The sequence below is a fragment of the Candida pseudojiufengensis genome, assembly GCF_024610245.1.
Source record: "Candida pseudojiufengensis strain CBS 10847 chromosome Unknown scaffold5, whole genome shotgun sequence".
Taxonomy (NCBI): Eukaryota; Fungi; Ascomycota; class Pichiomycetes; order Serinales; family Debaryomycetaceae; genus Lodderomyces; species Lodderomyces pseudojiufengensis.
Window position 1 is genome coordinate 724,281 of NW_026261528.1, and position 24,777 is coordinate 749,057.

The window sequence follows — 24,777 nt, forward strand, 5'->3', positions numbered from 1 at the left end:
AATCGAAATTTACATTAAAAATTTTCTACACATTATTGTTAAGCTTTTTAGTGATTTAAGGGGTATTGATTTCTAAGACTTATTCAAGACTAAATCAATTTAGCCTAAAGTTTATTGCTCGTCTAAAAATTCTTTGTATAGTTGAAAGGGGGTAGTATGACGAAACTAAATCAAGAGTTACTTTTATTGTCAACAACTTTCTAATTTGTATAGTTTTACGATTTACGGTTAAATTATTGTTAAAATTTGAAACACAAAATCAAAACTCTTAATAATTTAAAGAAAGATTTGCGAACGTTAAACACCAAATCTTTTTGATTATAAAAATCATACACACACAAATGGGTTTGATTTGGCGTCAAACATGTTGTTTGATTTACGAATGGCACCATTTTGCATTGTCAATCTAGATCATGAATCGAAAATCCTAGCATATATATCATGAGTTAAATCCCATTTTGAAATAAAATAGAAAATAATTTTTTGAAACTCCAGTCACTCTTTTAAATTCCAACTCAAACCAACTGTTTTATTCACTCGTTTAATATAAAATATTTAAAATAATTCAATATCAAAATGAAGTTATTATCAATTGCATTATGTTCATCAGTAACTTTAGCATTAGGATCATTTGATTTTTCAAATTCAAGTTCTGTATCTATACTTCCAGCATCAACAGGTATTGCTTGGACTAATTCAACTTCATCATCAATTACTTCTGATAAGAATGGTGAAGGTATCAGTACTTCAACTGCAACTAACTCAAAAGGTGAAGAGGAGAGTATCACTGTAATTTCTGGTGCTACTATTACTACACCAGCTCCAGTTAGTACTGGTATTGTTGCTCCAGGAGAAGGTGAAGGGTCAGGTGAAGGATCAGGTAATGGATCAGGTAATGGATCAGGTAATGGTGAAGGTAATGGACAAGGTAATGATTCAGGTAATGATTCAGGAAATGGTTCAGGTAATGGATCAGGTAATGGTGAAAATTTAGGTTCAAATGGTGAAGGTTCAGGTTCAGGTACTTTAGAAACAATCAAAGATATTCAAAAAACTACAGTCACAATTTCATCATGTAAAGGTGGTGTTTGTACAGCTGCTTCAACATTTACTACGGGCCTCAAGACAATAACTCAAGATGAAACAGTTTATACAACATTTTGTCCTTTAACAGCAACTGAATCATCATCAAAAGAAGCTGGATATGATAAAGTTATATCTACAACTTTAATTACAATAACTTCATGTCATGAAAATAAATGTAAAGCTGTTTCAACTTATGCTACGGGATTAACAACAATCGTTGAAGAAGATACAAGTTATGTTACATATTGTCCATTAACTTCAGCTGAAGCTGAAGCTACTATTGAAACTAATTATGTTGCTACTACTACCGCTGCCGCTGCTAATAATGATTATGTTTCAACTACTGTTGTTTATACTTCAACATTAAATGCTCATTCATCTTGGGAAGCTGCTAGTTGGACTACTGGCTATAAAGTTGTTGAATCAGAAGGTATTTCATATACTACTTATTGTCCATTAACTACTAATGCTGCTGCTGCTACAACTAATATTGCAGTTGGCTCAAATCCATCAACTACTATAAAAGGTCAAATTATTGCTCAATCTAGTTCACAAGCTATTGTTGGATCAATTTCAACTTATGAAGGTTCTGCAAATGGTAATAGTATTGAATTTATTTCATTATTAGCTGGATTTTTCGCTATTATTGGTTTCTTCTTTTAAATGAAGAAAACCTTTTCAGATCAAAATAATTATTTGTTTCTTGCATTTTAATAATCACTTTCATTCACTCACGATGGTGGTGGTTATTTTCAAATTTTAATTCTGTATTATATGTATGAAAGTTATTCGGTTATTTATTAGAGCTTAATTTATATCAAGTTAAGACAATCATTATACCCCATTCTCATCTAAGGTTTTTCAAATATCGATTTTTTAGTATATATCTTTCTTGAATGGTCAATTTAATAGACAGCTTGTACAGTTTCTTGTATTGACTGACACCCTGAACTTCTTTTCTTCATTTATTTCCGGAATTTAATAAGGCATAAATACTGCATGTAAAACCGAGCTACTCAGATTTTTTGGTCGTGTACATTATGCAAAAAGTTTCATAAAGTGACCTCTTACTGGATTGGTAAATATGACTCGATCGGACTAAAAGAATCCTAGGCTCGATAAAAAGAATACTACGATGAGTTAGTGGATCCCAGCATAACGAAGAATCAAGTACTTAAATGATCAAATTTAATCATTTAAATCTTCAGAGTAGACATCTAAATCAATTTCTAGGATTTCTATGAGAAGTTTGGTATACATAGAAAATAGAACAAATTTTGAACGGCAATTAGATTTATGAAACAGGGCTTTTTGTAAAAAAAATTATACTTAAGGTGTAGAATTCAAGATAAGAAGTATTAACAACTTGAAACAGAAATTTATTTTAAATTCTTAACGGCAATTTCATATTTATTATATATCTCGGATAAATAGGTTTTAAATATCAAGACTTATGCATATGCATGAAACAACCTTAAAAAAGTTATATTATAATTCAATTTCAGTAGCAAATATAGTCCGCAAATATTGGAATTTTATACTGTTCTACATTTACGATGTGAGTATGAAATACTCATAATATACTTGATGATGGTTTCATTCTCGCATAAGTCAATATATCGAGGCTATACTAATAATTTTAAACTTTTTGTATGTTTTAACTTCCATATCGATTTCAAAATCTTAGTTTCTTTAAATTAAAATACTATACCTTATTACTCTTACTAGTGAAAGTTTTACAAGTGAACAAAAGGGACTAAATAAACCTATACCTTTCATGAAATGAGTTCAGATTCAAGTAAAAGCAGTTTATCCTAATTGACAACTCATGGCGAAGATAAAAGTCAATTTTAAACAATTTTTATTATTTTATATTTTTACCCCTTAACGCAAATGAAAAGTTTTTAACCGAGTGAAAATTGCTTTTTTTTTATATCAACATTACTTAACAACTAAGTAACCGTTTAAAGTTGAACTAATTCTGATTTATACCAGAGGTAGGAAGATGAAATTTCCGGCCACGAGTGGCAAGATCATCTTCAGGCCCAAATTATTCAGCTCCGTCTTACTCTTACTAAATGGAGTCCATAAAATATGTTTTCAATAGTATGGAAAAATGAAAAAAAAAGTGACGTATTGATTGATACATATTTTAAAACAACATTGGATTATTGACAACAGGAGGTAACTCTGAGAAATTGAAGCATTTCACATATAAAGGAATTCGTCGTTGTCTAAATTGAAACCTAGGTTTCAGCTAGTTTTAAATGCTTGCTTCTTGTCTACCTGTTTTTATCTTTCACTCTACTTAATATTTCGGTTCGGAAAGTCGACAAGCATGGTATTATTTAAAGTAACGAGACAAGCGTCGTTTAATTGATTCGATTAATCATAAACACGCTACTCAACTGCTCAGGTTTGAAGTATCTTTTCGACTAAATTTGATCAATTTTTCATTCGATGTAACTGTGCCGCGTAGACCCAAATTTCTTATTCTTTGTTCTACTTAATTTATTCAAATTTTAAGTAAGTAATTTCCATAATGTTATTAACTGTCGTCTGAACTATTTATGCGTATTACCAATATTTTTCAAATTATAAATAATAGACTGTACTACTTATCCTTACAATAAAATGAAATTTAAATTTCTTTTCTCTTTGAAATATGTCTTACTCTCACTCCGCTCAAGGTGTTTTGGTCACTCTATTTCAATACACTGGATTTCTTAATTTATAGTTAGATAAGCACATCCATTATTGTATATTCCATTCATTCATTCATACATTCAAACATTGACGTGTGATGGAAAAAAAAACCGTTTTATTTTCTTTCATTTCCACTTTATTATAATAAAAATAATAAATTACGTAAATTTAATTTTTTTATAGTTTAAATGAAAAAAGTAAAGGACTAAAATTGTCAACATATTATTTCATTTTATATAGACAACAACAATATACTCTTTCACATATCAACTAATCGATACTCAGACAGATATCATCATTCATCGTACATAGTATAGACCCGATAGACAATATTTAGATATCCCAGATATCATTCTATTTCATATTCCGTTTATTCTTAATATTCACTCAAACTAAAACAATAGTTCCTTAATTTTCCAATATTTACTTATACCAACCTCCAACAACAACAACTTTGACAATCAACTTCAATCACACACTAAAATAACTCATAATTTAATCAATCTGTATATATCAACGAAAAATTAGACAAAATAAGGCAACAAAATGTCTTCAAAAGATTCAACTATAAACGAACTATCTAATAAACCTCAACAAAATATATATGCATCAAGTTCTCCTTCACTAGATAATAATCAAACTTATAATAACACTAATGACAATGGAACCATACATCAACAACAATATAATAACAATAACAACTCAAATATAAGTACTAGTAACAATAACAGTTCACTACATAATCAAAATAATCCGAATATACCTAATCAATCTCATCAACAACAATCATTTCAACCACAATCACAACAACAACTACCACAGCAACAACAAACACAATCACAACCATACTCTCATAACAACTCCTCATCATCCATACCGTTGACCAAAAAAATTTCAAGACATGCAAATAAAGATACAACAACAAGAGGTAAATATAATCTTAATGATTTTCAAATATTAAGAACTTTAGGAACAGGATCATTTGGAAGAGTTCATTTAACAAGATCAATACATAATGGAAGATTTTATGCAATGAAAGTTTTAAAAAAAGAAAGAGTTGTTAATATGAAACAAGTTGAACATACAAATGATGAAAGAAGAATGCTTAAATTAGCTCAACATCCTTTTATAATACGAATGTGGGGTACTTTTCAAGATTGTCATAACTTATTTATGATTATGGATTATATAGAAGGAGGAGAATTATTTTCTTTGCTAAGAAAATCTCAAAGATTTCCTACCCCAGTAGCAAAATTTTATGCAGCTGAAGCCTTTTTAGCTATTGAATATTTACATGATTTAGATATTATATATAGAGATTTAAAACCTGAAAATATCTTGTTAGATAAAAATGGTCATATAAAATTAACTGATTTTGGATTTGCAAAAGAAGTTACAGATGTTACTTTTACATTATGTGGTACTCCAGATTATATAGCACCAGAAGTTGTTGCAACAAAACCTTATAATAAATCAGTAGATTGGTGGTCTTTTGGTATATTAATATTTGAAATGTTAACTGGTTATACACCATTTTATGATCCAACTCCAATGAAAACTTATGAAAATATTTTAAATGGTACAATAACTTATCCAGATTATTTACCTCCTGATATTTTAGATTTATTACAAAAATTAATTGTAAAAGATTTAACTCAAAGATTAGGTAATTTACAAGGTGGTTCAAATGATGTTAAAAATCATCAATGGTTTAAAGAAGTTATTTGGGAAAGATTATTAAGTAGAGATATTGAAACTCCTTATGAACCTCCTATTACTTCTGGTGTTGGTGATACTTCACAATTTGATAGATATCCTGAAGATAAAGATTTAGATTATGGAATAAGTGGAGTTGAAGATCCTTATCATGACCTGTTTGAAGATTTTTGATAGAATTACTTGAAAAGTGGAATGTTTAAGAATCAAATGTCTATAAATAATTTATTAAATAGTCTAGATTAATTAATGTATTATTATATGAAATGCCTACATGTAGATTCAAAGTTAACACACCTCAGTAGATGTCATCCAATCACTTTTTAAAAATTCATCAACTGTCATTCTTGTAGATGGATCAATATCTAATAATTTATAAATACACATAACTCTTAATTCATTTAATTCACTACCTTCTTCTTCAATAATTTCATCTTCTGGTTCCAGATCAATAGTACTTGTACTTGAATTATCATCGATAGTATTATTAATGTTGGTGGTTGGTTTTATAGGTAAACATATATTATTAATTGGTTTAAACGTTCCCTTTTGTCGTATTAACCATTCTTTAGTTTTATTTTCATAATCTGCAATCATTCTCTTTTTAGAATATTCATTAAATACTTTATCTTTATATTCTTGCTTTGTTGAATTTTTTAATTCAGTAGTTTGCCATAAATAACCAGTACTATAACCATATACATCATTTCCTCCAATTAATTTATTACCTGATCTATAAGCTCCATTTTTTAAACCTGAATAATAATGTCTTCTTAAATTTAATATAACTAATGCTATAATCCCTAAAGCCCAATTATCTTTTTGTAATGATGAATAGTTGGTTTTATTTTTTACTGCTATAAATTCTTCTGGTGGAATATATGGACCAGATCCAATTAAACCTTGATTTCCATTAATTAATTGTTCTTGCGTATCATAAGCAGTTCTAAATACAAAAGATTTTCCAAAATCACTTAATTTTAAAATTATTTTAGTTTCACAATTTTCATTAGTAGTGGTTGTTGGTTGTTCATAACTAATCAAAATATTTTCTAATTTTAAATCACAATGAGATACACCATGATTATGCATATATTTTAAACCTTTTGAAATTTGTTTTAAAAAACAATCAATTTCATAAAGTGACATAAATTCAATTGATTTATTTTTTAAATTATATCCAGTTAATAAATAAGAAAATAAATCTCCTCCTTGACTACATTGCATAACTTGACTTAATCTTAAATTTGAATCTATGAAAGTACCCATTAAATCAACTGTTTCTATTATATTCTTATTATTTAAAGTTGATGATATTACAAATTCACTTAATATTCTTTCAATATAATTATTTGGTTTTTCATCTTTTCTTTTCGCTAGTTCTTTTACAACATATAGGTTTTTACCAATTGGAATTGAATTAGGATTAGTTATTGATGACGAGCCTTTGCTGTTTTTATCATTAATATCAGGATTTATAATTTTAATTAATCCATAAGCTCCCTTTCCCACTACATTTCGAATAACTCCATACCTTTGGTATAATGATTTATTACAAGTAATAATTGAACAATTTTTATTTTCAACTAAATTTGAAATTTTAAAACTTAAATTTTTAATTAATTGAATTTGATATTCTCCTATAACAGATTCATAATTATTAAAATTTCTAGATAATTTTTTAATCTTGTTTTCTGAATCTAATAAACTATAAGTTTTTTGACTTTCTTTATTTGCTTCTTCTGTTAAATGTGATGAATTTTTTAAACCACAATAATCCATTATTGTTGATAATTGTTTTGCTAAATCATGATGTGTTGAGTCATATTTTGGTTTTATGGGATGTAAATGATCTTCTTCTTCATCTTCATCTGTTTCTGAATCACCAGTGATAGAACCATTTTCGTTGTTGTCTTCATCATCGTCTGTATTTTCAACTTCGTCATCAGATGTATTATCCTCTGTTTCAATTATAGTACTTACTCTCTTCTTAAATCGATTAGATCCATTCCCATCATTCGGCACAGCTAGAGAATTTTGACTCAATTGTGGTGGACTTGGATTTAAATTTGAGTTTGAATATATATTTGTATGTTGTAAATCAGATGTTATAGTTTTAATGTCATTGTTTTTTGATTTATTTGTCTTGAATAAATTTTTAACTTTATCTCCTCCACTTGATATTGATGATCCTGATTTTATTGATTCATTTGAAGTTGTTAATTTTAAATCTTGCTTCGTTGGTGACAGTGGAGTTGATTTCTTTTTGGAAAATAACCCCATTTATTATTAATTTTTCAGTTAGGTTCAGCTTTTAAATGAGTCAAGCAAAGTAGGTTATAGCATCTATTGATCAAATGCTTTTTTGGTCTTGATATTCAAATATATGAAGTAGTAAAATTATGGTTGCCAATTGATTCTTCTACTTTAATATTAGAAATTCCATTACTAATAAAATATTTTTATTGTTTTTAAGAGGTAATTTTTATTAAGAGGTTGTACATAATAAATTTTTGTGTGAATCAAAAGCGTTTAATGAATGAATTGGTATCAACCAGAGCAGATTAATGCTCTTTGTTAAGTACTATGAGTTGTAGATAATTCTAGAGCGAACGATAAACTGACTATAGAAAAGACAGAGTAGAAACTTATGGTATTACAAATAATTTTTTGGCAAATACTTACCTATTCTATTGCTCCTACTCAACCATATACCTTAGACCAATTATTTAAATCAGGGTTTAATAACAAACTACGTTGAATATTTCTTAATTTTCCTGTTTTAAACATAGCATTTGAATATTCATTACCAGTAATTTTATTATCATTTAAACCTAATAATTGTGTAGACATTTCATTGTTAATATTTTTCCAAACGTTAAAACTAAATGGAAATAAAAATGCATATCTATTCCAAATTTGTGAATCATCATCTCCTAATCTTTTATTTATTTCATTAATTAATTTTGGAATTTGTCTTGATGTATCTGCTGTTATTTCATTTAAATTTAATGCTAATAATTCATCCTTTATTGGCTCAAAATACTCTGGTAAGTTATCAACCAAAGATATAGCGCCCAAAGTTAATACTACTAATAGTGAAGATCCATTTTGTTCTATATGCGAGAATAATTGATCAATTGATGCTTGTTTTGTTTCTGGTGTATTATGAGCATATAATATTTGAGAAATTAATGTAATAATAATTGAAGATTCAGAATTTTTTGATAATATTATTTTCAATTCATCAATTGAATTTTCAAATTTATTTTGGAAAAAATAACATAATCCTAAAGTTATTCTAGTTGATAATTCAATTTTATCAGATTCAGGATCTAATTCCAATGCAGTTGTAGCTTCTTCTATTGATTTATCATATTGACCTAATCCAAGATAAAGTCTAGCTAATTGAGATTTAGTTAATGCAAATTTTTCTAATATAAGTTCACTTTCAGTTTCTTCATATTTTTTTTCATATAATGAACATAATTTTTCACCAATTAACAAAGCAGTATCGAAATCTTTACATCTTTCAGCAATCGTAAGTCCAACACTCAATGCAACTTCATCTTCAGGATAATATTTTAAATATTGTTGCATGGCTTGATTACTTATACTAAACTCTTGTGCTGTTTCAACATCTCTATTATCTCTTCCTGAACTTCTATTAGCTACTGATAAACCATATAAAAATTGAGCTAATGCTAATTTACCTTTAGATAAAGTGAAAGCATGAATATATTGATTAGAAGCTTTTTCTTCATCTCCTATAATTTCAGTAGCTAAAGCATTACCAAGCCATGATTGAGCATCTTGAGGTGCAACAGATTGAGCTCTTAAAAAAGTATCTTGAGATAATTGTGTATCACCATATTTTAAATACAATGATGCAAGATTAATCCAAATTTCAGCATCTTTAACTTCAAGTGTTGTTGCTTTAATATAACAATGTTGAGAAATTTGAGGATTTGTTGTAAAATATGCATTACCTAAAGCAATCCAATAATTCGCATTATTATTCTCGATTTTTATAGCACGTTTTAAATATTGAATTGAAAGTTCACGATATTCTACGATATCAAGATTTTGATATCCTTCTAATAATGATAATCCAAGATTATAAAAAGCGGTTGCTTTCAATGCTTTGTTTGACTTTTGTGGTAAATTTTTCAAAGCTGCTGCAAATGATAAAATAATTAACAAATTTAGCAGTTCAGCCTTTTTACCTTTCTCTAGGTACTCCTTAGCATTAACTAATGATATTGAATCAGGTAATTCATATTCGAGATTTTCATAATTGATTTTGTCAAATATAGCAAATAATTCATCGTATGGCACTTTATCCATATAATATTGTATTTTTAAGAAAATTTTTAAACTATCACCAAGAGCTTTCCAAACTTTTTGAGATTTTTCATTTAAAGATATTGCTTGATTTATGAAATTTAAGGCTTTCGAAATTGCATTGATGGCTCTACCATAAAATCCAGTTTGCATGAATTTATTTGCATTTTCAATATTGGTTTCATAAATTGCACTTATTATACATTCTTCATTAGGCTTTGATTCCAAAGCAGCATAAAGATATGTCAAACCTTCATTAAATTCTTTCATCTCACATGTGACCACTCCTAACATATAAAGTACAATCCACAGTTGTTCTTCCTTCATTGTTAATGCATGTTGAAATACTTTAGCAGCAGCGTCAAATCTACCACAATTAAAATAAGCTTCACCTAATCCAACCCAACATTCATAATCACTAGAATTTATACGGAGTGCATTTTGAAACCATTCTACAGCTTTGGCATCATCTTGTATGTTTAATGCTCCACATCCTAAAACTCTATATGCCCATGAAGGATCTTCGATATCACCTCTCATTATCAATCTTCTAGAAGTTTCATTTGTAACAACTCTCTTTGCGAGTACTTTTGCAACTTCCCACTCATTTTTAGCGGTTGCTTGCTCAACTAAATATTTAGCTGCTATGATTTCATTCTGATCCAAATCAAAAGCTTTGTAAAAACATTTTTGAGCTCTTCCTATATCATTATAATGCTCTTGGAAAATTATACCTAATAATGTATATGATGGTGCATGTAAATCAGAATCTTTCAAAGAATCAATCAAATATTTGTAACATTCATTTATGTCGCCTTCATCATAATAACTTTTTGCAATTCTCCATTTAGCCACTGCTTTTATTTCTCGACTATGTAAATCTCCACCTGTGATTTTTTTGATGAATTCTTGTAGACCCTTTTGACCTTCTTTATATTCACCAAGTTTAATTAAACACCAATAGTATTCAGATTCAGCTTCCAAATTATCGGGATGATCCTTAACTATGGTACTTAAGATAGCTTTGGCTTCCAATAATTCACCTCTTTCGACATATATTAAACCTTTACCTACTTGTGCTTTCACGTTGTTTGGGTTCGATTCAAGAATTTTATCATACAACTGTATAGCACGATTGTAATTTTTAGGTGCTTCATAATATGTATAAACAATTGCTAATGAACATAAGAAATCTTCTTTTGTATTCTTCAAATCTAACCCAACAGTTCTTTGAATATCTGCTAAAATCTTTATACCTTCTCGACATCTTTCTGATGCTACTTGATATTCTCTAAGATGTATGTAATAATTAACTATGATTCTGTTAGCTAGTACAGAACCTTTTGCTTTTGCATAACCTTGTAGCATCACACCCAAAACTTCATCTTGTGGTAAATAATACTGTGAATGATCTTCTTCATCAACCAATTCCTTTGGCTCATTTATGGTTTCCTTAGATTTCGTTGATTTTTGCTCATCGTTAGCAGATAAGCCTTTGACAATTTTTTCTTTGTTATAAGGTGATATATCACTCATTGCAAATGCAAATAAAATTAAACCTAATCCTTCGTTTTGAAATAGTTGTAAATATTCTATAATTCTTGTCTCATCTAAATCATTCACAGTTCTGTCATCGTTCCAATCAAAATATAAATTCCAACAAAATAAACTAGTTGTTTTCAAAAGTATCATATCATCAACTTGTTGTCTAATATTTTGAATTAATTCTTCTTTATTAGGTGATATTTTTAACAATTCGTATTTGAACTTCAAAAATTTCTCTTCATACTTTCTTCGTAATCCGTCATCATCACACACATTTAAAAAGTTTTCATAAAGATTTATAATGTCTCCATCTTCGTAATACAGCCATGCAACAGAGTCTAACTTGTTTTTTTGCTCCGCTGTTAATATTCTTCCAAATTTAACTCTTTCTCTAGAAACCTTTCCGGCTACTTCTTTCTCGACCTTAGTTTGTTTAAAATCTAAAAGCTTTTTATATGTGAAATCTGGATTTTCAATTGATGTTCCAATTAAATCTCCCAATTTTGTTCCAGGTAGTATTGATCTTAAATAATATTCATAAATTTTATCATTATTTTTGGCATTTTGTTTGTCCAAGTATGATCTTAAATCTTTTAGTACATCTGCAATAGATATTCCTTGATCAATTAACAAAGAACTTAAAGATGTTAAAATTTCAAAAAATAATTTATAATCATCTTGACTTTTCACAATTTGAAAATATCCTTTCCAAGCTAATATATTATTTGGTTCTATTTCAGTTGCTCTTTTAAATGATGTTATGGCTTTAGGTAAATCATTTAATAATTGGTAAGCTTTTCCTCTAAATACAAATGCATAATATGATGAAGGATCAATTGATATGACTGATTTTGCATGACCTAATGCTGCTTCTGGATCATTTTGTTCTAATGCTCTTTTGGCTAACTTCAATAAGCTCTTCGCGCTTGACATGTGGTGTTGTTTGTGAAGTCTGTGTTGTATTTGAATTGTTTGAACTATATTAAATCGATGAAATAATATTACAATTTTGTGAAATAATTTTTGACAAGCTTGAACTCTAAAGCTTTTTACTCAATTTTATGAAGGCTATAACACTCACAGATAGTGATACATTCTGAAGTCATCTATGACTTACGTGTACAAGTAATGGAAAGTAGAGCTACAGCTTAAAGGATTTAAATTTATGAGTTCTTCTTGATAATAAGTGAATTGTACACCTGTTCTTAGCTCTTACTCTTGCATTAAATCAACTCGTGTGGAGATCTTTGTAAAAGCTATAGTGAAACTCTTCATGAGGGCATGTTACATCAAATATTTGGGTTGCTTATTGTATCAATTTGCTTTGCTTCACTGTCGATAAATAATGTTGTGAAATTTTACTGAATAGATGAGAAATCTATTTTGCAACCATTTCGCAACAAAATTTTGGTAATTCTTTTACCAAAAGTATGTTATGTCAAACGCAATGCAAAACACAACAGATGAAAACATCCGGTCATATGCAAATGCAATGATCCATTGGCTCTCAGAATTCTCAGACTCACCAATTCAAGCTGATGCAGAGATTGATGTTTTCACAAATCCAGAGATTTTATATTACTTAATCAAAAGCTTATTAAAGAAAGAAGATTTTTTAGACTATGACGATATTTTTAGTACCAATCTAGTCGTCGAAAAAAATGAGACAACAATATCGGTTAATCGAAACATTGAGTATCAAATCAATCAGCTAGATGTAATTTTAAATTTACATTTCAAAAGATTTCCATACTTAAGTCAAATACCCAAATTAAATTTATACAAGTTAGTTTTATTCGATGATATTAACGAGTTGGCATCAATGTGTCAAATTTTATACATAATAGGAACCTATACTTCGCATTTGGCTTCTAGGGGACAGTCATTCATCGAATTTTTAAGCGAAGAAGACCAAGTTGTGATGAAAGCCTTTAATTTATTATCGGGTGATATTAGCGACAAAAAGGTCTCGAGTCTGACGATTACTTCAAATGGTGTGGAAAAGTATGGTGTCTCGTTAGATGAGTATAATGCTATCAAATGGGAGTCGAATTTATTTGAAAAAGTTATTCAAGCTATAGCTATTGAGAAAAATAAAACGGAAGCATGAAAATTTGTCTATTTGAATCTTGATAATGCAGAATCTAACGCATCCGACTCCTCTGGTATTCCTTGAGCCAAAGCTGCTCGTCTTGCTCTTGCTTCTTTTTCGTTCCTCAAATTCTTTTCAATTCTCAATTTTCTTTGATCAATTACATTTTCTCTTTTCCTTCTCAAATGTTTACGCAATGCTGAGTTTTTACTTTTAACATCAGGTCGAAGTTCCATCTTATTATTACTTGATTCCAGATCTCCTAAAGTATTAATTTCACCAGGTTTTAATCGTATTGATTTTGCACGCTTGTCAACAGTACCAATAACATTTGGATCCAATGTGATAGTATCTGAAGGAAGTTTATTAAGCAATGATTTAACTTCTTGTTCTTGTCTTTGTTTTGTAGTTTCAAATGGATTCAATTCTAATGCATCGTAATTAGCTTCACCGGCACCAGGAACAATTATTGAACTATATCCTTCTTGATGACCAACTCCTAATATATCTTCAAATGGAGCAAATTTAACTTTATCCACTTTCGACCCTGGTATTAAATGATTCATATATGGGTCAGCTTGATGATTTCCTTTAAACATGTTTTTCCATATTGTAACGTGTGGTCCCCATCCTACTGATAATAAACCACTATCCGATATGTCTAATGAAGTTGCTGGAGTTTGTGTATAATATTGATCTACTTCTTTAAACTTTCGTATATCCCAGATTTTTAATGTTTTGTCAGCACCAGCTACGGCCATGTATTTACCTTCTCTATCAATAGCCAAATCTCGTATTGGTCCTCGTGAAGATTGTAATTTGACTAATGGTTCTGGATTATTTGGGGCCCATAATGTTATTTGACCATTCCCATGACCTAAATGCATTACCGCATTCCATGGATTTTGTTTCATTGCAAGTGTTGGGCCCAATTTCGTCCTTATTTCACTAACCAATTGACCTGTGGAAACATCTGTGTATTTTAAAAATCCAGTATTACCTGCACTCACTAATAAGAAATGATATGCCAAAAAATCTAATAAAGTTGCTTCTATATGTTGTTTTAGTCTATGAATCTCAGTTCCTTCCTTATCATAGATGAAAGTATACTTCTTTTGGGCAACCGCGAAGTATTGGTCATTATGCAAATATTTCACTGCATTGACTGTTTCATTCAAATGTAGTTCACAACCTAGAGTTCCAGTTCTCCAATCGATTGATGCCACATGACCCTTTTTGCCTCCCAATAGTAGATCTCTACCATTTCTTGTAAAATCTATTTGGTAAGGTCCAAATTCTGGTAATTTTAACTCAAACTTTTTATTGGCCATACTTGCATCCACTTCTTTAACTATTTCATCTTGTTTGATTTTGAATGTTTTTTCCATAGGACCATCGGCTTCTAAAAACCCAGCTTCTTCTTGAAGAAGATAATCGGTTCCTGCTTTTGACTTTATTGCATCTTTGTATTGTTCTTCGAGTCTTTGTAGTTTGGAGTTTAATTTCTTGTCTTTTGAATATTGTGGACGAGTTGGTCCTCGTTTCTTGTTGCCATACTTTTTGTTTTTCAGCTTCTGAGTAGTATTACTCTCCATCTTGGTTTTTCAGGTAATTGTGGAGAATACAGATAGTTTCGATATGTTGGTTCATTTTCAGGGAAGATCATCTCCATACATTTGATAATAAAAATTACAAAGGTTAGATATGCTACCAAATTCTTATGCACAAATAAGTCGCACTACATAGATAACTTTCCACTGAACAATTCATAAATCAGGTCAGTGTGAGGTTTGAACTCGACTGGAGTTAAAATATCAACTAGCAGTCTCACAAGATGTTTGGCAGAAGGTTATATTCCGCTTTTAGAAAAAACTTAACCAAAACAAATCCTACCATCACCCATTCACAACGCATTATTTTAAAATCTAGTGTAGTTCCATCTTCAATTACACTCATAACTGGATTAGCAGTAGCTGGAGTTGCTGGTTATTACTTATATGATGCACGTTCATCTGTACATGAATACCTTATATGTCCACTTATACGATCATTGACTACTGCTGAACAAGGTCATAAATTAGGAATATTTTTATTGAAACATGGAATTGCACCGAAATTATTAGACGAAGGAATCAATGATCAAAGTGATGTTTTGGGAGTTGAAGTATTTGGACATAGGTTAAGAAATCCAATTGGGTTAGCTGCTGGATTAGATAAAGATGGTGAAGCCATTGACTCATTATTTAATTGTGGGTTCTCATATGTTGAGATTGGATCAATTACTCCTGAACCACAACCAGGCAATCCTTTACCAAGATTTTTCAGGTTACCCAGAGATGACGCTGTTATAAATAGATATGGTTTCAATTCTACAGGACATTTTAATGTGATAGCGACCTTGAGAATTAGATTCAATAAATTACTTGACATGTTCCAAAAAAGTCATTCACCTAATGAGAAACCATTCTCGAATGCTTTTATCCCAGGAAAATTATTGGGTATTAATTTAGGTAAGAATAAAACAGGTGATGAAGTTGAAGACTATGTTAAAGGTGTAACAAGATTAGGTCCATATGCAGATGTTTTAGTTATCAATGTTTCTTCACCAAACACGCCGGGTTTAAGAGACTTACAAAATGAAAGTAACCTAATAAATTTACTTACCAAAGTTGTTAAAGCAAGAAATGTATTGGGTACCAATTTATTAGGTGCCAAACCTCCAATTTTAGTTAAAGTAGCACCTGATTTGACTGAACCGGAAATTGAATCTGTTGCTAACTCTGCAAAAGAAGCTAAAGTTGATGGTATAATCATTTCTAACACTACTATTCAAAGACCGACTGAAAAGTTATTAACATCAGATCAAACATTAATAAATCAAACCGGTGGTCTCTCTGGAAAACCTTTGAAACCATTGTCTTTGAAAGCTTTAACCTTGCTTAACAAATACACGAAGGGATCAGGGTTAGTATTGGTTGGATGTGGTGGTATATCTAATGGAAAAGACGCATTAGAGTTTGCAAAAGCTGGAGCTACTTTCGTTGAAATATATACTGCTTTTGCTTACAAAGGTCCTGGGTTGGTAGCTAAAATACGAGACGAGCTAGCTTCAGAGTTAAGAAAAGAAGGCAAAACTTGGCAACAAATAGTTAATGAAAATAGATAATGTAGTCAAAAATAAAAAGTTGATCCATATGTTTCAAAACCTGCTACCAAATTTTGTGGTTACAAAATCTCGTCTCACAAATTCTAAAAAATGTAAACACAAATCTTTTTACAACTCTTTTTAAGATTTATCACACTATCTGAGAGATTGGGTTCATAAATATGGCTCCATCAAGACCCACTACTCCAATTGGGGATAGAAGAAGAAGTGGACGTTACCTGAGAAGATCTTCAGGAATAGCATTACCTTCACAATCACCTAGACATTTTCCAATTGAAGTAGATAATTTACCAACTGATTCTACAGACATACTCAATAAATTCAAAAATATAGCAGATTCAATGGATGATTTATGTGTAAATATGAAAGATTTGAATCATATTCATAATGCTATTTCTGGACAATTTAATGAATCATTTGCAAGTTTTTTATATGGTTTATCATTAACAATGTGGTGTGTTTCATTACCTAAATGTCCTTCCAAAAAGGCATGGCAAAGATTACAATTAAGGAAAAGAAAAAGAGAAAAAATTCAAGAATTAAAAACAAAATTAATTGAAGCTGAAAAATTAAATGGTGAATTGAAAAATAAATTAGCTGAAGAATCAAAACTGTTTATTAGACCAAGATCTCAACAGGGAACTAATACTATTCAATTAAGTAATAATAAACGGTTGAAATTTAATAATGAAAATGTCAATAATACATCTATTCCGTATCAACGACTGCATAATATTCCTTCACGTATTCCACAACCTATTCAATCAAATCAAACACAACAACAGAAACAATTTCAAAATAAACGAACTCCAAATTTGAATCAACCTCCAAGGTATATGCGTGGCTTATTTAATGAAAATATTAATCAATCACAACCAACGACACAAACGAAAAGTATCAACAAGCCTATAAGTCAAAGACCTCCATTTAAGTAAGGTGTGTAAAATTCTATCAATTCCATAATTAATAAAACATTGGTCCTCTTCCATTTATTAATTCTAATTTTAAATCATATATTACTTCTTCTACTGATTTTTTTTGAGCTTCTGCCACCGATAATAAATAATCCATATTTTCTATCGAATGCATGATTTCAGTTCTTCTTTTTAATTCTATTTCATTTTTTGGTAAAGAATCAGTATCATTTGGTTGTTGTTGATTGTTTGTAGACTCCATTTGTTCATTGGTGTTTGAATGATAAATTGATAAATTGAGTTATTATTTCATTCGGAACACTTTTTTTTTCAGTCTACAAATTGAAATATTCATAATCATTACTATTACCCCAATCAATTGACAATGTCAGAGGCAAAAGATATACCACAATTGTCGGAAGAAGAGAAAAGAAGAATACTTCGAGAAAGAAGACAAAATAAAATGGCCAAAGGTAAAGCTACTGATAGATTAAATGATATACTAAATCAAGGAACATCAGTTAAAGCATCATCAGTTACTTCAGTATTAGACAAACCAGAACCAAAAACAGCAACTACAACCATTGACTCCACACCAACATCAAACAAGATTACACCAAATACTAGTTCCCACGATGATGATCCAGAAATTCAAGATATTTCCGATGTAGCCTTACCATATAAGCCAATGGCAGAACAAAACCCAGATTTTGATGATATGTTTCAAAAATTATTACAACAGCAAGGTCAGCATCATCAACAAAATCATCAACAAGGAACAAGTGGTCATAATCCTATGGACGATTTATTCAAAATGTTTGGCGATTTAGGAGGTAATGAATCAAATGAAAATTTTGATTTTTCAAATCAACCTCAATTTCAAAATCCAAATGAATTAAAATATCAAAAGGATTTATCTAATTATTATATATATCAACAAAAATTATGGAATTTTAGATTTTTAATTATAAGAATTTTAGCAACTTTAATCAATTTTATTTATCATTATATAAATATTCCTTCATTTATATCTTCAAAACATTCATATGTTAGAGATTTAAAAATAGTTTATCCTATAAATGGATTTATTACATGGTTTTTCACAATTGAAATAGCTATAATAGCAAGTTATTATATAATTTTTGAAAAATTAGGATTGTTTCATGCTTCCAATAAAAAAAGTTTTATATTACAAGGTATTAATATGTTATCAATGTTTATACCAAATTTAAATAGTTATAAACCATTAATAACTAGATTATTAGGTTATAAAGCATTATTGGGGATATTTTTAGGAGATTTATCATTAGTTATTGTGTTATTTGGACTACTTAGTTATAAGAACTAATTAATAAATAAATGTGATTTTTTTGATTTACTATTTACAAGTTGTGTTTTAATTATATTAACTTCTTCATATCTTTTCTTTTAGCTTCAATAATTCTTTCAGCGCTTGAAAATTGTTTTGTTTTCCAACTCATATATATTAATAAACCTGTACTTGCAATACATACTCCAAACCAAGTTATAAGATATTGTAAATGATTATTTGAAAATTTAATAGTTGGTTTTGCAGCTATAGGAACTCCTTGATTTATAAATTCAAATTCTTGATAATACATTGAATCATCAGAAAGATCTTGAATATATTTTTTATCTTTTTCATTATTATTTTGTTGATCTGCCTTAAAAAATATTTTATTCCAAAAAGATGGTGATGTATTTTGTCCTTTTGATTCTAGTGCTTTTTCGGTTTTATAATCTAAATGATCACTTAAATCATAAATCATTTGACAATATATTGGTAATGAACCACTTTGTATAGCCATTGCTGGTATATCAGGTATATTAAATAATTTAGCACCAGGTTCATGATCAAATTGTAAACTTGATTTTTTAGGCATACATCTAAATAAAGCTTCTATTTCAATTTCACCTTGTGGCATAGCTAAATGAGATAAATAACCCTTTGTTCTTTTTGATGGTATTACTTTATCTTTATGAATCCAACCTCTTTCTACTAAAATAGGTTTCCCACCATCTGATCTTATAAATGGTGTAACAATTAAATATCCTAATACTCCATCTTTTAATCTTGGACCTAAGAACATTTCTTGATCATAATCAAATTTTCCTTTACATTTAAAACGTCTATATTCAAATTCTTCAATAACATTTGGATCTAAATTAGCTGGTAATGACTCTAGAACAGGTGAAGCTAAATTAGTTTCACATTTTGTAATTAAATCATTTTTCCATTTTAATCTTTTAATTTGCCAACATCCTAAACCAAAAGTTATTATTGGCATAGCATACATTAAACCCAAAATAAATTTTCTTATTATTGGCATTTTCTTTTGATGTGATATTGTTCTTAAATTTCCAGGTACTGATTTTATTGGTTTCCAATCAATTGTTGAAGTTTTCACAGATCTTGTGAATCGTAGTAGATTTGGAGTTGGTTTAACCAACAACATCTTCCTAACTCCAAACATCGTTTGAAGTATGAATTTGTTTTGTTATTGGTTGCAAATAAATTTAATAGTACAAATATCAAGGAGATATTTAATTTTCTCTGATCCAAAAAAACCCTTAATTTTGAACTCCTTCATTTCTTTCTTTATAAAATATGTCAAACGATCAACAAACCTCCCAACAACAACAACAACAAGAAACATCAGATCAATTAATTTCAGAAACAAAACAACAAAGAAATGAAAGATTTAAAAATCAATTATATCAAGCAGGAGCAAAAGGTTTATTTAGAGGTACTTTAATTGCTTTAATAACTGGTTATGCTCTTAGTTATAAATATAATCATGGAATAAATAGTCAATATTTTAGAAATGTTTATAAAGTTTGGTGGTTTGTTGGTTGGAATGTTGTTAGTATTAGTTTTACTACTGATATTGCTAAAATTAAAATTAGTAGACAAGCTGCTTTAGAAGATGAAATTAAAAGAAATAAAATTTTGGAGAATGAATATAATAAGAAATAATGATTTGGGTAGGAGGGTTGAAAGTGGATTTGCATTTGATGTGATGGCAGTTGAGTTGGCAAACTATAATCAATTACGCTTTAATTTTGAGCCTTAGTTTGGAGCGGAAGATTAGAAGAGGACGTTTGCAAATCAATGGGATTGAAAGAGTGAAGTCATTACTAGTAATACTGATGTAGTATATAGTGAGGTAGGGAGTTTGTCAAATAGAGGAGATCTACAGCTTATGAGTCGGCTAGTTATCACCTTTCAAAAATTTAATTGTTATTTTTTACGGACAGAGCTCAAGACTTTGATGAGTACATATTAGAAGAAGGAAAGTTAATTGCTGATACACATAAATATGATATGTTAATTGAATCAATCAATTCAGCGTACAGTGAAACAAACAAAGTATTTTGAGTGTTTTTGAAAGTCAAGAGTTAATTGGTAAAGAAGTTCACTCCTTGATTTTTGAAGATTACGAGATCTTTATAGTTACTGATCAAATTCAACAAATATAAGTGTGTATATCTTTACTATTTGATAAACTCCATATCTTACTTGATACTTCATCAGTATTACTAGCAAACATTTGGGTCTAATATGATATCATCATCACTCATATCTTATTATGATTTTTAGTTAGTTCCTAATTCGATAATTCATCATCTTCAAAGATAAGTAGCTATATTTATCTCGTTATTCTTCTCTTTACTATTAAATCTATTTCTTGTTCTTGATTTTGAACCGTTCTGTTAATATTCAATTTAACTTTAACACTCTACATTAATTACCGTATAAACTCATTATATCATATATTAATCTCAAATATATTATACTTGATATTTTAATCAGATTAAGTCTCCCACAAATGTTGACTGTCTTCTACAAAGAGTTGTACAAACAAAGTACTACAAAAAACTAAATCAGAAAGATATGAATGCCAAAAATAAAAAAAAATGCAAATGTCATTAACGTCTAATCTAATAAAAGATCTAAATATGTAATCAAGAATCTAATCTTACGCATAAAAAGCTTCTTCATGAAATTTTAAACCATTTTCACTTGACCATAATTTAACATTTTCAACTAATTTTGATGGACCAGCACTAATAACCCAAATTTTTTCACAATTTAAATCTTCTTGAATAATTTTATTTTTTGATAAATCTTTACAACATATTAAATTATTATTTTCATCCATCACAGGTCCTGAACATTGAGTGAAACCTTCATTTATACACCAATTATAATAATTTTTATTTAATTTTGGTCGTCCTTTATATATTTTTTTATTTAGCTTAAGAGATTTTGTTATGGTTTTGAAAGATTGAATATATGATTTTATCGCGTCTGTTGAATCTGTTCCATATTTTGGTATAAATCTTTCATTCATTGATGATTTTCTTGAATGATGATGTTGGTGTGTGGTATTTATTGTTTGATTAGTTACTTCAAATTCATCAGCTTCGTCATCGTTATCTTCATCGTCTTCATTTTCTTCTCTATTAATATCTATTTCATTGTTGGATTTATTTGTTATAGGATCTTCTTCATATTCTAATGATTCTAAATCTTGGTCTAATACATCATCTAAATCATTAAAAGTTCCTGGTGAAAAAGATTGATTACAATTGGTATTGTTATGTCGTTGAGTACAATTTGAACAATTATCATAATTTTCATCATCTGAATTAACACTTATATCAACATCTTCAATTTGATTTTCTTTATTTAAACTTATAAATTGATTATTATTTGTTAAAGAATTTAATAAAGGAGTTTCTTCATTTTCTAAATCATAATGCATTGAAGGTTGTGATGATCTTTTCTTCAAGTTAGATGAATATTTTGAAGTTAATAATGATTTTTCTTGATCTAAATTATCATTTCCTGTTATAAAAATTTCAAAATCATCTCCATGAATATAACCTTCAAAATATTTTAAAATTAAAACATCTCTAAAATCTTTTATAACCCATATTACTTTTGTTGGTATACCATGATAATTCATACTTCTTAATATTGGTAAAGCAAATGATATTGCTGATCCTCCTACTACTATAAGGACTCTTTTTGCATCTATATGTAATTTTGATAATGTAAAATTTGTGTTTGATGAATTTTTAGGTTGCTTATAATGAATAAACATTAAATGAGGATCAAATGAACCAGTTATTAAATATCTATAATTATTTAAAATTTTAAATTTACTTTTTCTAATTATTAATTTTTGTTGTTTATCTTGTGGTAATGAAACTAAAGTATATGGATGATAATTTGGGATAATTTGTTTCCAAATTCTAACAATAAAATTTGAACTATAATTTGTTATTCTAATATGAGCACCTGGAGCAATAGCAGGTTTTACAATTAAATTATTGGGGAATTCAATTAATGATAAATTTGGTGATACATCTATAACTTTAACTTCTGATTTTGTTGAAACTCTAGTAAGATGTAATCTATAAATTATTTGACATAATAGTATTGAAACATTTGCAATTGTATATAAAGTATATGGTGATGGTCTAATATGAAATTGTAAACATGCCACTATAATCCAAGTACTTGCATAATGACAAAAATAAAACGTTTTATACCATCTTGCTCTAAATTTTGATAATGATGTAAATATTATGACTAAAAATCCAAATAATGCAATCCAACCATAAATATTTTCTAATTTCCATGCTTTAAACCATGTATTTGAATAATTAAAATAAAATAAATAAATAATTGTATGAATAACAGCTTGTACAATAATTAATCTACTTAACCATTTATGTATTGGAATTAAAGTTAAATATAAAATATTTGGTAATGGAGAAGGTCTTAAAGTTAAAAATAAAACTGTTGGTAAACAATTTGCACAAACTCTACCTAATCTTTTGGCTAAAAATATTAAATCTCCATGATATATATCAATTAATGATAAACTTGATAAAAATACCACCCAAAAGATTAATTGTATAATTGTTGAAAAATGTAATAAAATTTGAAATGCTATTTTTTTAATAATTATTGCTAAATTTGTCACAATTTTTTCCCATATTGAAGCATTTAAACAATTTGGTTGATAATCATGAATTATATAATAATTTAATTTTGAATAAAATCTTTTTAAAAAATGAAATTTTGATCTATAATAATGAATTATAAAGTAATTGTAAATTGGTATAGATATAATGTAAATTATTAATAGTATTGTTGTAATATTACCATATTTTATAGTTGTTTTATTCCGTAGATCTGAATATTCTTTTGTTTTACCCTTTGGGAAATGGAAATATGAAAACCATGATGAATTTGTTGTATTCATCTTGTTAACTACTATAGAAGCATGTATTGGTATTGTTAGATGAATATTGGTTGTTTCAAATATTTATACTGGGTTTAAACGGCGCGATAAATTTATTTTTCTCTGTTTAAAATAAAACGGAATTTTTCACTAATTTAAATCTAATGGGGATTTATGATGAGTTGAAAGAAAGATGAATGAGTTGTTCGAATGAATGAATGAATGAAAAACTTTTCAACTTGCCAATTATTTACAAGGCTTTTCTTATTATATATTAGTTTGTGTACATCTTTTCTCCTTCAACTTTATTAAAGCTTATTAAATAACTTACTAATTTGATTTTGTGTTACATAGATTAAATAGATAAAATTTTAATGATCATTTCTTATATACAGAATATTCTACTATACAGTATTTTCGGATTTACTACTTAATTAGGAGAGAATTCCATTATAATATTATAATAATACATATTACACAACATGGGATGGGCATTAACTTTAAGAAATATAGTTAGAAATAAGCTAGACTTTGAACTCACAAGTAACTTTAAACCAAAAGTTAAAACTTTGATTCCTTAAGATTTATAAAAAAAGCTGGGATTCATGAATTCTACTTTTATTCTCCGAAGTTGAAAAAAATCAGAGCATAAACTGTGTTATACTACTTTTGACTTGGTGTAACTCTATACAGAACGATTGGGGAAGCTAGAATTCTGACAATTTTAACATTTTTTTCTTGTTTACTTTAACCTTAAATTAAATGAAACGCACGAGGTCACTGTAGGTTGAGTTGTTGATTTACGTATAAACCAGTAACTATTCACATCTTTGAAACTGCTTTAAAATCCTTCTTTTCAGAGATATGCAACAGTGACCCTCTGCTAGATTTTAATCAATAGTCTATGCTCATTATAGAATACTTTTT

The 24,777-nt window shown here is 28.6% G+C and overlaps 13 protein-coding genes across 13 annotated transcripts; 7 read left to right on the plus strand and 6 right to left on the minus strand. All coding sequences in view use genetic code 12, as the record gives it.

Annotated features, from left to right (window-relative positions):
• Positions 1–576: 576 nt before the first annotated feature.
• KGF55_002612 (uncharacterized protein) lies at positions 577–1,749 on the plus strand (the record flags this gene model as incomplete). Its single annotated transcript, XM_051757315.1, has 1 exon — positions 577–1,749. The coding sequence occupies one exon, from the start codon at positions 577–579 to the stop codon at positions 1,747–1,749; it is 1,173 nt and encodes a 390-aa protein (XP_051614873.1).
• Positions 1,750–4,338: 2,589 nt separating this feature from the next.
• TPK1 (cAMP-dependent protein kinase catalytic subunit TPK1) lies at positions 4,339–5,682 on the plus strand (the record flags this gene model as incomplete). The annotated part of the gene is made up of 1 exon (XM_051757316.1): positions 4,339–5,682. One exon carries the CDS (start codon positions 4,339–4,341, stop codon positions 5,680–5,682), a length of 1,344 nt encoding a protein of 447 aa, XP_051614874.1.
• A 114-nt stretch (positions 5,683–5,796) lies between these two features.
• On the minus strand, positions 5,797–7,791 carry KGF55_002614 (uncharacterized protein; the record flags this gene model as incomplete). The annotated part of the gene is made up of 1 exon (XM_051757317.1): positions 5,797–7,791. The coding sequence occupies one exon, from the start codon at positions 7,789–7,791 to the stop codon at positions 5,797–5,799; it is 1,995 nt and encodes a 664-aa protein (XP_051614875.1).
• Positions 7,792–8,211: 420 nt separating this feature from the next.
• On the minus strand, positions 8,212–12,330 carry SKI3 (SKI complex subunit tetratricopeptide repeat protein; the record flags this gene model as incomplete). The annotated part of the gene is made up of 1 exon (XM_051757318.1): positions 8,212–12,330. One exon carries the CDS (start codon positions 12,328–12,330, stop codon positions 8,212–8,214), a length of 4,119 nt encoding a protein of 1,372 aa, XP_051614876.1.
• A 514-nt stretch (positions 12,331–12,844) lies between these two features.
• On the plus strand, positions 12,845–13,507 carry KGF55_002616 (uncharacterized protein; the record flags this gene model as incomplete). The annotated part of the gene is made up of 1 exon (XM_051757319.1): positions 12,845–13,507. The coding sequence occupies one exon, from the start codon at positions 12,845–12,847 to the stop codon at positions 13,505–13,507; it is 663 nt and encodes a 220-aa protein (XP_051614877.1).
• Positions 13,508–13,515: 8 nt separating this feature from the next.
• KGF55_002617 (uncharacterized protein) lies at positions 13,516–15,084 on the minus strand (the record flags this gene model as incomplete). Its single annotated transcript, XM_051757321.1, has 1 exon — positions 13,516–15,084. The coding sequence occupies one exon, from the start codon at positions 15,082–15,084 to the stop codon at positions 13,516–13,518; it is 1,569 nt and encodes a 522-aa protein (XP_051614878.1).
• Positions 15,085–15,323: 239 nt separating this feature from the next.
• On the plus strand, positions 15,324–16,655 carry URA1 (dihydroorotate dehydrogenase; the record flags this gene model as incomplete). Its single annotated transcript, XM_051757322.1, has 1 exon — positions 15,324–16,655. One exon carries the CDS (start codon positions 15,324–15,326, stop codon positions 16,653–16,655), a length of 1,332 nt encoding a protein of 443 aa, XP_051614879.1.
• Positions 16,656–16,816: 161 nt separating this feature from the next.
• Positions 16,817–17,590, plus strand: DAM1 (Dam1p; the record flags this gene model as incomplete). Its single annotated transcript, XM_051757323.1, has 1 exon — positions 16,817–17,590. The coding sequence occupies one exon, from the start codon at positions 16,817–16,819 to the stop codon at positions 17,588–17,590; it is 774 nt and encodes a 257-aa protein (XP_051614880.1).
• Positions 17,591–17,618: 28 nt separating this feature from the next.
• On the minus strand, positions 17,619–17,831 carry KGF55_002620 (uncharacterized protein; the record flags this gene model as incomplete). Its single annotated transcript, XM_051757324.1, has 1 exon — positions 17,619–17,831. The coding sequence occupies one exon, from the start codon at positions 17,829–17,831 to the stop codon at positions 17,619–17,621; it is 213 nt and encodes a 70-aa protein (XP_051614881.1).
• A 123-nt stretch (positions 17,832–17,954) lies between these two features.
• On the plus strand, positions 17,955–18,917 carry KGF55_002621 (GET complex subunit; the record flags this gene model as incomplete). The annotated part of the gene is made up of 1 exon (XM_051757325.1): positions 17,955–18,917. One exon carries the CDS (start codon positions 17,955–17,957, stop codon positions 18,915–18,917), a length of 963 nt encoding a protein of 320 aa, XP_051614882.1.
• Positions 18,918–18,969: 52 nt separating this feature from the next.
• On the minus strand, positions 18,970–20,064 carry SHY1 (Shy1p; the record flags this gene model as incomplete). Its single annotated transcript, XM_051757326.1, has 1 exon — positions 18,970–20,064. One exon carries the CDS (start codon positions 20,062–20,064, stop codon positions 18,970–18,972), a length of 1,095 nt encoding a protein of 364 aa, XP_051614883.1.
• Positions 20,065–20,198: 134 nt separating this feature from the next.
• Positions 20,199–20,567, plus strand: KGF55_002623 (uncharacterized protein; the record flags this gene model as incomplete). Its single annotated transcript, XM_051757327.1, has 1 exon — positions 20,199–20,567. The coding sequence occupies one exon, from the start codon at positions 20,199–20,201 to the stop codon at positions 20,565–20,567; it is 369 nt and encodes a 122-aa protein (XP_051614884.1).
• Positions 20,568–21,570: 1,003 nt separating this feature from the next.
• KGF55_002624 (putative ferric-chelate reductase) lies at positions 21,571–23,871 on the minus strand (the record flags this gene model as incomplete). Its single annotated transcript, XM_051757328.1, has 1 exon — positions 21,571–23,871. One exon carries the CDS (start codon positions 23,869–23,871, stop codon positions 21,571–21,573), a length of 2,301 nt encoding a protein of 766 aa, XP_051614885.1.
• Positions 23,872–24,777: the final 906 nt, after the last annotated feature.